General features: G+C 38.7%; 1 protein-coding gene across 1 annotated transcript in view; it reads right to left on the reverse strand.

Moving 5' to 3' along the window:
- Positions 1–2,698: 2,698 nt before the first annotated feature.
- Positions 2,699–12,699, reverse strand: part of RIC1 (RIC1 homolog, RAB6A GEF complex partner 1) — a gene marked incomplete at its 5' end in the record, with an annotated part of 46,803 nt that continues 36,802 nt past the window's right edge. Inside the window, 8 exons of the mRNA XM_082498120.1 lie at positions 2,699–6,031; positions 6,428–6,616; positions 6,758–6,935; positions 8,596–8,790; positions 9,591–9,877; positions 10,914–11,047; positions 11,158–11,316; positions 11,626–12,354. Of these exons, the coding sequence (XP_082354246.1) occupies positions 5,746–6,031; positions 6,428–6,616; positions 6,758–6,935; positions 8,596–8,790; positions 9,591–9,877; positions 10,914–11,047; positions 11,158–11,316; positions 11,626–12,354 (2,157 nt within the window). The 3' untranslated portion in view covers positions 2,699–5,745. The remainder of the gene's footprint in view (positions 6,032–6,427; positions 6,617–6,757; positions 6,936–8,595; positions 8,791–9,590; positions 9,878–10,913; positions 11,048–11,157; positions 11,317–11,625; positions 12,355–12,699) is intronic.

A 12,699-nucleotide genomic window follows, 5' to 3' on the forward strand; every position in this document is an offset into this window, starting at 1 on the left:
TGGAAGATTCACTGGTAGCAAAGCTGAGTATTTTCTGTAAAACTGATAGTGAGACCAAATTTATTGTAGATCACAGGTAGAAAAACAGGATGGAAAATTTGTAGTGTCCATCTGCTTCCCCGTTTAGCACAAGCAGATTAGTCTTCTGCTACTGTGGTTTATTATTTCTCAAAAATGGTATTGTGTGTCTTATTCTGTGAAACACACAAAAAGCAAGCAGCTGGTAATTTTAAGGATAGAAGGTCATGGGAGTAGAAAAAGTCTTTGTTCTTAAGTGAGGGCAATAAGCAGCTAGTTGATTGGAATTCCCCTATGTTCATCTGAAACAATTTATGTACACAGCCTTTTCTAAATTGCTTCACTCTTCCCTAATGCTAGAGTTCTTCCCCCGACTTCTGTTGGCTTTGAGAATCTATTATGCTCTCTATTAACATATAGAGTACTCTGTTACATATCTATAGGTAAAAAAGCTTCAGAAATAAGTATTTTATCAATGTTAGCATGTGTTTGCAAAGGCGGCTGTGCATGTTGTGGTTATGCAATCTAATGCAGCATTAGAGCTGTACCTTTGGATTACCTGTCAAGTAGAAGTACGCATTTCAAGAAACAAAGTGTTGGGATAGGTGCAATGAACAGGAGAATTTCAGCTATAGTACACGAAGTGACAGACTGAGCTGAGTGGAGCTGTTTGTTGTTAGCAAGACCTGTCTTTAATGTCTGTTCAATCTAGGTTGGGTTGCAACCCTGTTGGAAAAACAGTAATCAGATAGACAAGATCTGACAAGTCTATACAGAACTAATTGTAGCATGTGGGACAGAGCTGCTGAAGAGTTTGAGTGCATGGTAATGCTGTAATGTTTTCTGTGGGGGCTAACCCTAATCTGGTGCTTGGTAATAATACCTGGAAAGAGCCTAGATGACCCATTTTAGAACTTGGTATGTGGTCTTAGTGAAGGGTGGTTAAAAAACCCTGTAAGATAAGTAACCATAAGGGCTGTCACAAAACTCTCTGGTTAGACAATGTGAAGTTGCATGTGACTTCTGTTTTGACACTAGAACATGGTTTGTCAGTCTTTATGAAAATCTGTTCCATTTTCAGAGAATAAATTACTCATAGAAATTAGTCAGGCTTCCCTGTTCCATGCAGAAGAGGTTCTGTTGGGCTATGACACTTTATGGTTCTGTCAAAGCTGCAGATGCAGTTTGAGAACATGCCAAGGATAAAGCTGAGACTCGAGCAAGAAGTATAAGCCAATTTGGGGAGATCTAGTCACAGCTACCTATATTTCAAGCAGGGTGTGAAGCATCACTGGCCATTAACAAAAGAGATTTCTAAAACTGATTTTTTTTTTTTTTTTTTTTTTTTAAGGCTGTAAGAATCAGTCTTGAAAGTTGGCAGTAGTTTGTTTAGAAAGGAATAATTCTGTCAGTCTGGTCTGAAACTCTGGAACAAAGACAAGCTTCAAAGCCAATAGGTACAAGTAAATTTAAGTAATTGTCTTATAAAGCTGCCCATGCATAGTTTATTCAGGGATGTTGCTTTTTCTGTGGGGGTGGTGGGGTGTTTCTTTTTTTGATAGCTTTTTTCAAATTATTGTTTCCTATGAGAGAGTGGTTAGGTGCCTTTTGTCTGACCTGTTTAGCTAGCTTCAGCCTCCAGTTGTGGGCTTTTGTGCTCTTGGTGCTCTCTAGTAGAAAACTCCTTGAGTTTGCTTATTTCAGGTGGTATGGGATAAGTAGAAAACTCAGCAAGTTGTACCTGGTAGGAGAAAGCTCCTCCCTCTTCTGTGTTAAGGCACTGGGACTACTACTACAGTACCTCAACAGCCTCCAGCTCTAGGATAGGAGACTATGATGAGGCAATAATTGTTTTTCTTGGGGGCTCTCCTTCCTTCAGTTGAAGGCAGCTTACCCCCCCCTAAACAAGTCACCCATTGCCTCCTATAATACCATTATATCTGTGGACAACTTCCCCCCTCAGTCTATAATGAAAAGAAGGGACCTCTTTTGTACCTCTCTTTACCTAGCAGTGGATCTCCACCTATAGGTTACAGACACTGTCTCTCTAAAATCATTTAAATTGGTTGCTTTGGACTAAAATGTACTAGTGAAAAATGAGCTTACTTTGGTTAAGAAAAGTGATGGAGAAGATTATCCTCAGAACTGTGACTTGATTCAAGCAGTTCTGCATGTATACCCTGTGTGAGAACTTATTTTTTTTTTTTAATAAGTAGCAGGGAATCCAGCATTGTTGCTGTTTTTCAGAGGCAATTGGTTTTGTACAGGATGAGAACCAGATCAGGAAAACTTGATGATATGCAAATGCTGGTGAAGGAGGAAATTGGACATCTTTGTATGACATTAAATGCTGAATGTTGAAGTAGGCCAGGCTGGCAAGAACCAGGGCAGCCAGTTTTATGTGAGCTGGATAAGCAAAGTGAAAGACGCAGTGAGTTGCAACTCACAGAAAATACTGACCCTCAGCTGGTTAAATGGTCCATTTTTCCTATGTTAAGTTGAGGGAGCAGTGTGTATTTGTAGATGGAGAAACCTTTTGTGGTGGGTTAACCTTGGCTGGGTGCCAGGTGCCCAGCAAACTGTGCTCTCATGCCCTCTCCTCAGCAGGCCAGAAAGAAAATAAGATGAAACAGCTCATGGGTTGAGACAGGGTTACCATAATAGGCAAAACAAACCAGCCTTGGGGAAAACTAATTTAATTTATTACCAATTAAAAATAAAGTAGCATAGCAACAAACACCGGGAAAAATCAAAACACCTTCCCCTTTCTTCCCAGACTCAACTTTGCTCTTGTGCCTCTTCTTCCACAATGGTGCAGAGATGGTATCAAATGCAGATGCAGGGGTGGTCAGGGATGGTCAGTCAAGGGTCAGGTCATGGTCAGTCCACAACTGTTCCTCTCTGCTGCTCTTTCCTCCTCACACTGTTCCCGTGCTCCAGCATGGAGTCCCTCCCATGGGATCCAGTCCTTCATGAACTGGTCCAATATGGATCCTCCTCTTGCTGGGGTAGGTCCTTCAGGAACAGACTATTCCAGCATGGGCTGCAGTTCTGCCAGAAAACCTGCTCCTACATGGGCTCTCTGTGGGCTGCAGGTTCCTTCTGGGCTCATCCACCTGCTATGGTGTGGTGTCTTCCACGGGCTACAGTGCGGGTAGCGGCTCTGATGTGCTCCACAATGGGTTGCAGGGAAACAGCTGGCTTCACCGTGGTCTCAAAAGATTTAACTGCTGAACAACAGTAGCACAGTATTAAGATACTAATATTAAGAATGTTAGTATATCAGTTAATAGTTATACTTGTGTAGATCCAGGGATCTCTGCTACAGAGCCTGGAGCATCCTTTATGGGCCTGGCTGTCTTCAGGCTTGTTCCTTGCATTTTGTTTTTTCTTGCTCATCTCTCTCACAGCTGCTGCACAGCACATTTTACCCCATGTTAAATACATTATCAGAGATGGGCTCAGCTGTTGCCATGGTGGGTCTGTTGGAACTGGCTGTGTCTGACACGGGCTAACCAAGGCCACCCCTGCAGCCCCCCTTGCTACCACAGTCTTGCCACCAAAACCCAATACACCTTTTTTCAAAACAATGGATGGATGTAACTTCAAAAATGCACTAATAAGGTAATTTTTAACTTAGAAGCTTGATACCTTCATCCTGTAAAACAGGCCATAGGGGTATGATGTAGCAAACAACCAATCTTCATTGGGTAGTTTCTTTGAGAGCTTTGTTTCTCTGAGACAACCTACTTGAATTCTGGTAATTTACAGCCAATGGCTTGAAGTCAGAAACAGTTATTTTCCACAGGAGTAACTTCAAGTAAAGTTGAATACATTTGTCTTTTAATTACAGGTATAACAGCAGTGAAATTGAAATACAAAATTAGCACACAAGATTTGCATAGAGATAATTACTACTAAAGTAGTACAAACTTCTAAAATTTCACAACTAAAAAGATTTAACTGCTAAACAACAGTAGCACAGTAGTAAGATACTAATATTAAGAATGTTAGTATATCAGTTAATGGATGTGTTTACTTGTACAGATCCAAAACCTGAACAGCAGAAAGCTGATCAGGATGGGCTTGGCTTACATCATTACCACAGAATCACAGAAAAATATTAACTTGAAGCACAGTTTTTATTTCTTTTAACATAGATTAAGCAGATTTTTTTTATCATAAAAAAGCTTTACGTATCCCCTTGTAACAATAATGGATTTTGACGTCAGATCACAACAGGCTTGTAGGTATGATAGACATTATCTGTAACCAGTAGCTACAATGCAGATGAAGCTTAATGCTGGGACTCTTGAACCACATTTCCCTCCTGTAACTTCAATATTAGTTTCAACTCTATAATGGAAATTCAAGCTGCATTCACTAAAATCTCCAGCTTTCCAAGTAATACTCGCAATTATTGCACTTGTACTGGTTGTGTTGGCTTAGTAAAGCCATTCTAAAGCAACAGTTTAATATTTGTACATTTTAAAGCACTTGATCTTATCTACAAAGGAAACAAAGATGATAAAATCACAATTTATTTCAACTTAATTGTGAATATTCTTAATTTTCAGAGTTTAAAATGGATGTGCATTTAGTAAGTACACTAGAAAAGCAACAGATGCTATAACTATCCTATAATGACTAGTTTGGTCCATGTCAGTAATCAAGTGATGTTATAAAAAATAAACTAGTTTATTTTGTATAAAATGAGTAATGTTGCATTTTTGTTCAGATTGCACAGTACAAACAAGCTAATATCTAAATTAATACTGTTACAGGTAGTTATTACATAGGGACAGCAGCTAGAAAAAATAAGTACCTCCAAGCAACAGACTTCTGCAGCCAGCTTTCCATAACATTGTATGAAAGTTAAATATGTCTTAGTTACAAGTATGCATATTATAAAATGTTTGAAAAATGTTTATGTATGAGCTGTTAAACTAATTTTCCATAGCAAGAGTATATGATGATTATTTACATTTAAAAAATCCATTTTTCAGAAAAGAATTTACAATGAAATAAATAACCTTCAGCAATCCCTTAAACCCAACTACAAGATCTGTAAGTGGCAGTAAAAACCAGGTAAGCCACCTTGTGTCAATGTTAGGTCAGTGAAGTATGCCTCATCCAGAAAGAAGTGCAACTCTGCTTTAACTTTACTAGTCATCTAGAAACATGCACAATACATACAGGTACCTTCAAATTCGGTACAGCCTTGAGTATTTGTACAAGAGTATTCACAAAAACATACAATATATTTTACAGTCCTTTAATACAAAATACGGATATCAAACTAATCTGAACTGCATTGATCAGACATTTCTGAGGCAGGCAAGCTGCGTAGGATAACAGTTTTTTAAGTTTAATCCCCTCTTCGCCTTTTAAACTCAAGCAAAAGATAAGTAGTTTCTTCAGAACATGTGTTGGTGATGTAAAGGTACTGATGAACATTAGGTGAACCTGTCTCCATATGTAGTCACTGTCTCTCAACACTCTGAAGTATCAGAACCTAAAGCTGCAGTCTGAAGATTGCATAAAAAACCCTTGCCTCCTTTTGAAATTAGATGAAACTGCTGCTTAATTATCCCCACTAAATATTTCAAAGATTGAAATATTAAAAAAAAAAAAAAGAGAAAGTTCACATCCAAAACATGGAAGCATGTCTAAGAGCTGGTTTGCTTCCTTTCACACCTGATGCATGGGAAGTTGTTCATCTTCCATTTAAGACACAATACAGTCATAACTGCCTTCTTGGAATGAATCCTCATCCTCTGTCTTAGACTTGTCCTCTTCATGCCTGCTTGCATTGCTGTTGCCAGCATCACTCTGAGGATTACTGCCATGGCTAGATGAAGTCCTGCTTTCCTCAGCTCTGGGGTTCGCTTGTTCGGTAACCTTAGAAGGATTCACTGGCTGAAAAGCTTCAGGCTGTACTTGCTCTTCTGCTATTTCACTTAGTTTCTGGATCTGTGGTTTGATGATATTTAGAAATGGCTTGTACCCAGGGCTAGGAAAATAATGGTATAGAACACCATAAGTGAATTAAAAAATAGTACTTCTGTCATATTACCAGCATTTGTTGGGAGATGTTTAGTATAAATGAGTATGGTCTATAATCCTTCCTGTACAGAAACTCTCTTTTTTTAAATAGAGGGAAAAAGTCAACCATAATCAGACAATAAAAGTTGGAGGTTTGGTTGTTTTGGGATGTTTTTTGGTTTTGGGTTTTTTTTTTTTTTTTCCCCAGTTTGATCACAACTGTATTAAGTGACTGTCCGCAAATTTTCTGCAAAAGTGCTTTTAAATAATTGTTTCAGCTACGGCTGAGATAATTCAAAGTTACTTTCTAGGTAACTAATTACCTACAAGTGGAATGAAAACAAAGGTAGAAAATAACACTTACCAATCTGTAGAAGCCCATTTGTCAACAGCATATAGGCCGGTCTTGATATTCTGACAGATTTCTCTATCAATATCAGAGGATTGCATTATACTGAAAACCTGGTTGATTACTGAAGATTCTCTGAGGATAAGGCCTATGATAATACACCAATCCAGACATCCTGCTTCCATGAAGATATGTAGCAAGTACCTGCATGGAAATAACAGTCTGCTTATTTCTTTTTCCACTCTGAAGACGGAATCCCAGTGTAATTCTGTAGACAGAGTTTCTTTCTACTAATGCTGCATATTAGTCATTTTAAGTTTCAAATGCAAAGACTACATTACTTACCGCAGCTGGACCTGTGACTTGTGCGGCCCTTTACTAGCCAGTTCTAGAGAGATATGTTCAAGCTCCGACTGAGTTAAACTTAGACTGGAGAAGTTTTCATCCACCATGGTCCAGTCACCATCCACCATAGAACTTGTTTCGGTCAGGTCTGTTGCTGAACCTATGCTGCATTCATCACCTATCAAAAACACTCAGAAACATAAGGAAAAAAGAAACTACTTACTTTAGTAAGACTCAGAACTTCTGAACTACTTCCTATAGAAACTGACAAATTACACAGTAATGCTTTGCTGTGTATCACAGCGCTAAGAAGTTACTTCAGGCCATCCCACTTCAGCTTGCCACACTACATGGGAGAACTATTATTTCAGGAATGCAGTAGTTTTTATATCAAATAAAAATAATTCTGCATAATAATATGAATAAGGCATCCCAAAGATGTGTTGGCAATCATTGTAAGAGCACAGTGACAGCCTCTTACATACTTTAATCCTAGAAATAAGTCTGTGGGAAGGGTTGCAGTCTATCTAAAGATACTGCTTTCTTAACCTTTAAGTTTATTAAAAATGAAGATGCCATAACAAGTTTTTTTCTTCATACAAAACCCTGAAGATTCTGAATGCTTGGGAATGTAAATAATTACCTGCACTAACTACAAAAAGAAGGGTTTCTAATAAAAATATATGAAGAGTAAATGTAGCCACAGAATTTGCACAGGCACAGGAACAGTAACAGCAAAGCTAAAACCATTGTAGTGGCGAGTCAGGAAGGCACCCACCCTCTAGAAGGGTTTCCATATTAAAGTAGATGCATCTTTTCTGTGGAAAATGTTCAGAAAGTCAGAAAGTTATTTTATCAGCTTCTTGCCTGTAAATACTACTGCTGGATTAGTTATTTGTGAAATTATTATTATTAGAATTCAGTGCACAACATTTTAAAGACAATTAATTTAGTTTCACTTCAGAAATAAAATGCTTCAAAATGTATACTGAAGTGCATTGAACTCAAAGGTGTTCATCCAGCTCAGAAAAAAAAAAAAAAAAAGAGATACTTGTTTTAAGCAGTGGTAGTGGCAGACAGCAATACAAGATAGTGCAATAAAAAGCAAAGTAAGTTTTCCCCATTTAAATTATGCTTTTTTGTTGAGTTCTATAACAAACTTACTTAAACCTAAATGCATTCTTGCAGTCTCCAGAAGTAATAAACAAAAGAAACAGGAGTGAAAATAAAAGAGATGAATGGTCAGATGGTCAGACTAACATTTCCTGTCTCTGTGGTCAGAAAAGATGCAGAGAATAAAATTCCCCTTTGTACTTTCATAAGCTGACCATACATTTGAGCTTTTAAAAAGCTATTTAAACAAAGCCATAGGAAAAAAGAAAACTACATGGGACCATAATTTCCTAAACTTCCTCAATAAATAATGTATCTAACATATTTCTAAAGAAATCCAAAAGCACAAGCTTCATGCATTAAAAGTGCCAACCTGTGCAAGAGGCCAACCCGTGCAAGAGCCAAAGAACTCAGAACACTCTTCCTAGCCAGACTGTAAAAGTACTAAATTTCAAGTTACCACCACGGACATTAACTTCAGCAAACATCAGTTTCATATTCTCTTTCAAGTACTTAAAGATGTATGTCACAGCCATGATCTTTCTGTTGTAAAAATTTCAGTTCACTTTTCAACAAATCCTCCTTTTTTTTTTTGTTTTTGCCTGAATTATGGTTATCAGCAGTTGAGAAGCAACAATACAGCAGTGGCATGCAAGTATCAAAATATAAGCATGTACTTCCAGGTGCATTTTTCCTATGAGCAGACAGAAGGAAGAGTGACTAACCTTTACTTAGCAAAGGAGAAAGGAATGCATCTTGCATGTGTGGTCCATGGGATGAAACTGTGTCAAGCTCTCTCTGAGAGGAGCCAATAGTGCCAAGCCAGCTGCGACTTCGAGGTGTGTTTGAAACCCCTGTGTCCATTTCCATGTTTACAAAGGTGTCTGCAGACTGAGATTTTAGCAGCTGCTCCCCCACAGCTGAAAAAAAAGAACCCACCAAAGGACAGGTCATGTAACCATCAAAAAGGCAATTTGGAAAGTCCTCTCCAGGCATTATAGGACGATAAAACTTGTTTCTAAATCAATATTCAATTAGCTTGCTGAGGGATCACCAAAAGCAAGGGAACGCAGCAAGTTTAGGTCTTTCAAGAATTTCTGATCAGCTTTTTAGGTCAGCAGTGGCATAAAAGAAATATCAGCTGATAAAGCGTTAGCATCAATAGAACTAAACAATGGTACTGCTACTACCAAAAAGAGGAAGATTTGGCATTTAGTATCAACTTTGCCCTAAGAAGGTAAACTGGTGAACTGAGAGATTAATAATACAAAGGAGGTTTACAGCAAGTTCTCAAAATTCTTACCCCTTAACACAAAGCAAATTTCAAATATTAGGAACATTACTTTTTAAATATAAGAAAGTTATTCAAATCCTCATCTAAAGACTATAAGAATGTTGATTTTAGTAATTTTCTGTAGCAGAATTTACATCAAAGAGAATATCCACATTCAACTCAACATCTGCACAAGTGATATCCAGTTCAGGGCACCTGAGAAAGCAAGAAACCTCAACAGAAACAGTAATGTCAGACTACACAAAAGATGCTGTCTGTGCTAAACAAAACCCCTTCAAAAAACACACCCTGTGTGAGAAAGCTGTGCAGGTGGCAAGCCTCAGCCTGTGCTTTCCTTGGCTGAACTGAGGAAGGACAGATTCAGACTGATGGATGTAGGACTGCAAGAGAGAAACCCAGTCCAAATCAACTCAGATGTTACAGCACCTGTCTTGTACTTTCCATTCTTGAAAGGTGAATTAACAGACGAAGCTGGTATGACTGGAAACGGCCAGAGGAAATCCTTGTGTAGCTTCTTCAAAGCGAACACAAAATCCTCCACGTGGGCAGCTCTGGTTCGCTCCTTGCACAGCCAACCGATCAGCTCAAAGCCTAACTGTGCGGCAAAGCAGCCAAGGTCTTTCAGCTTGATTTCTTCTAGCAGACGTCGAGCGTGCCGCCAGAGCATCATGTCAATGTACATGTTCTCAGCACAGTCACTGTCTTTACTCCATCTATAGAGAGACCACAGGACAGTGACATTAAGACTGAAATGGAGTTGTGAAGGGTGTTTGTGGGCCACAACCACAGTACTCTGAGTGACCAGAGTAGTAGTTGGAGTTTTCTGTGCACCAACAAAAGCAGTTTCCACTATTCCCTGCTAATTATGTTCTCTAAAACATCCCACTGCCTCAACAGGTAAGTGAAATAAGGCAAGGAAGTAACAACAGCAGCAGTGTCCATAGTGTATTAAATTATTAGCAATGCAGAAAAAAAGTAAAGAAGGAGAAAGAAAAGGCAGATGCCATTGCAAAGTGACTTCTGAGAAGCAGGTTTAGAGACCAAGTCAAGTATTACTCTAGGACCCTTACAATCAAAACTCATAGTAGTTTCTATGGAAAATTACTAAATAAAAGCATTTGAATTTGTACCAAGATTTCTTTGAAAGTCTTATATGGGGGGAAAAAAGCCAAAACCAAGATAATAATGAATCTCAGCTCAGTGCTGCTTCTGAATATTAATACCAATCAACGTGAATTCTGTATACAGCTGTTTAAAAGGGATTCACTCCAAGGTCTAAAAGGCTCCATTTATGGCTTGGCAACACACTACTAAATCAAGATGCGCACAGTATCACAGCACAACATATACTATCATCCTGCAGTACTGTGAGCTGTTCAAGACATTTCTTTCAGCAAAACAGATCCTTTAAATATAAGACATGCGGTCTCACTAGCTACTTAAATGACTACATATACATCCAGTAGATTCAGAGGCTTTTGGTCAGCAATATCCATGCAAGTGTGTCTGTGCTTATACACACACACACACACACACACACTCTCACATGTGTAAGAATATATTCTCCCAAGAATGTAAGAGAGGCACAGACATTACAAGAGTCAGGAAAAGACAAATGCAGAAGGATGTGGAGGGAGAGTATGACAAGTCTAATTCTATCATATAATGCACTTCTGTAACTTAAATTGGTAAGAGACTTAGTACAGTAATTAACAAAGTGAGAAAGGAGAGGACATTACCACCAATTACCTTTTTCCAGATGGGCCAGAAGGCATACTCAGTGTTTTTGTCAAGTTAAATTTGCTATGGAGATTCTCTGCTGATTGGGATAAACTAATGCTGCGATGTCTGAAGAACTCAAAGCCACTACTTGAGCTAGGTTCCTAAAACCAAGAAAACTCAAACATACAATCAAAGAAGCAAACATGCTATATAATAGCAAGATTAATCATGCAGGGTTTGATGCACAGTATTTACTATCTTCATCACAAACCTGAGTTGTTGGTGTAGCTGGAGGTGTCTCTGTTTCTCCAGAGCCAATGGCTTTAAGAAATCTGATCATATGTCGACAAAGATCCCACTTTCCCTGCTCTAAGGCAGTATTAAATAGGAGAGTGGCATGTTGTCTGCTAACTGCTGGAACTTCCATATTCTGCAAGCAACAAAACATAATTAAGTCATTTGCTTTTGCCATCGAGCAACAAAAGCCCTATTAAGTCAAGCCAGATCATGTCACATTCAAGAGATTAGAAGAAGCAAATTTCATGCTATTATTTTCCTTTCTATAACTGTAAACTACTTACATTGCATGATATTACCCCTCTTCATAACTGACATAATCTCAACAGAAAAAGGTTAAACTGAAAATTTGTTCAACGTGTAACATTAGAATGACGATATTTTTTAAGTACAACAACTTTATTAAGTATCACCTCTCTCGCAATATATGAGGTACCATTACCTGTAGGATAATAAGATAAGAGGCAGCTGTGTCCAAGTCCTGGGCCATTAAGCACTCTTCAAATAAGTCCTTCGGGTTTCCAACAGCAGCAAAAAGGTAATTCCACAGGGCATATTCTGTCTTCCTAGCACAATGAACAACTGTCTGCAGGAAGAGGGGGAACTCTGTAATGAACTTCGCCACAGTGGGAAGCAGAGGGTCGGGAATTGGTTCCCGCGAGGTAGCTTCTTCTTCCAGCACTTCATGAAGCATCAGTTCTAGTACGTGAGGAAAGTATGGTAATGTGGCACAAGAGTGGGCCAATAGCAAGGCTTGTTCACCAAGGTTCCTAACCAAGAGCTGGCGTAAAATGTGATGGAGGTAGATCTGAGAGGTTCTCTCAACAATGGAGAAAGGAAAAAGAACCTCTAAGTGTTCTCTAGCACTGGTTTGAGTGTATAAACAGTCATAGAGCACAGTGTCATTAACAGCACCAAGAACCAAGGCATCTTCAAACAAAACAGCCAATGGGTATATGTTGATGTGGAAAGGCAGCATGATCCGTCTTGACAGAAAGGAATGTGGTTTTCGATGATCTCTGGGAAACAGGGGAAGCCAGACTTTCATACCTGCCCCACCACAGCTGAGCCACAGAGCCTCCAATAAGTGGCGTTTCTGTTTGTTGACCCTGCACGTAGTCCATACATTTTCAACAGACTGGGCTAGGACAACTGGAGCACAAAAAGGCAGCTATTTAAAAAAAAAAAGGAAAAAATAATCAGAATCATTAGAATTAATGATTATCTTTTTTAACCCTCTTCACAAGAACTCTTTTTTCGTCTAAGAACTACTCACTTCAAAACATGTTATTCTTCTAACAAAGAGAAACAATCTGCTTAACTGCACCCTCACACCTGGGAAAACACCACTTACTATTTATTTGAACTCAAGAGACATTTCTTTAAATTTTTTTTAACGTCCTTATACTTAGTCAGGAAGCCAGAGAGGTGAGAATAAGGGAGGAAAAGCTCTCTGCTTCTTCAGTTAGCCCAAGAGTCCAACCTAGAACTAATAACATTACTACAAACATCAAAT

Source organism: Vanellus vanellus (assembly GCF_965231255.1).
Source record: "Vanellus vanellus genome assembly, chromosome: Z".
Taxonomy (NCBI): domain Eukaryota; kingdom Metazoa; phylum Chordata; class Aves; order Charadriiformes; family Charadriidae; genus Vanellus; species Vanellus vanellus.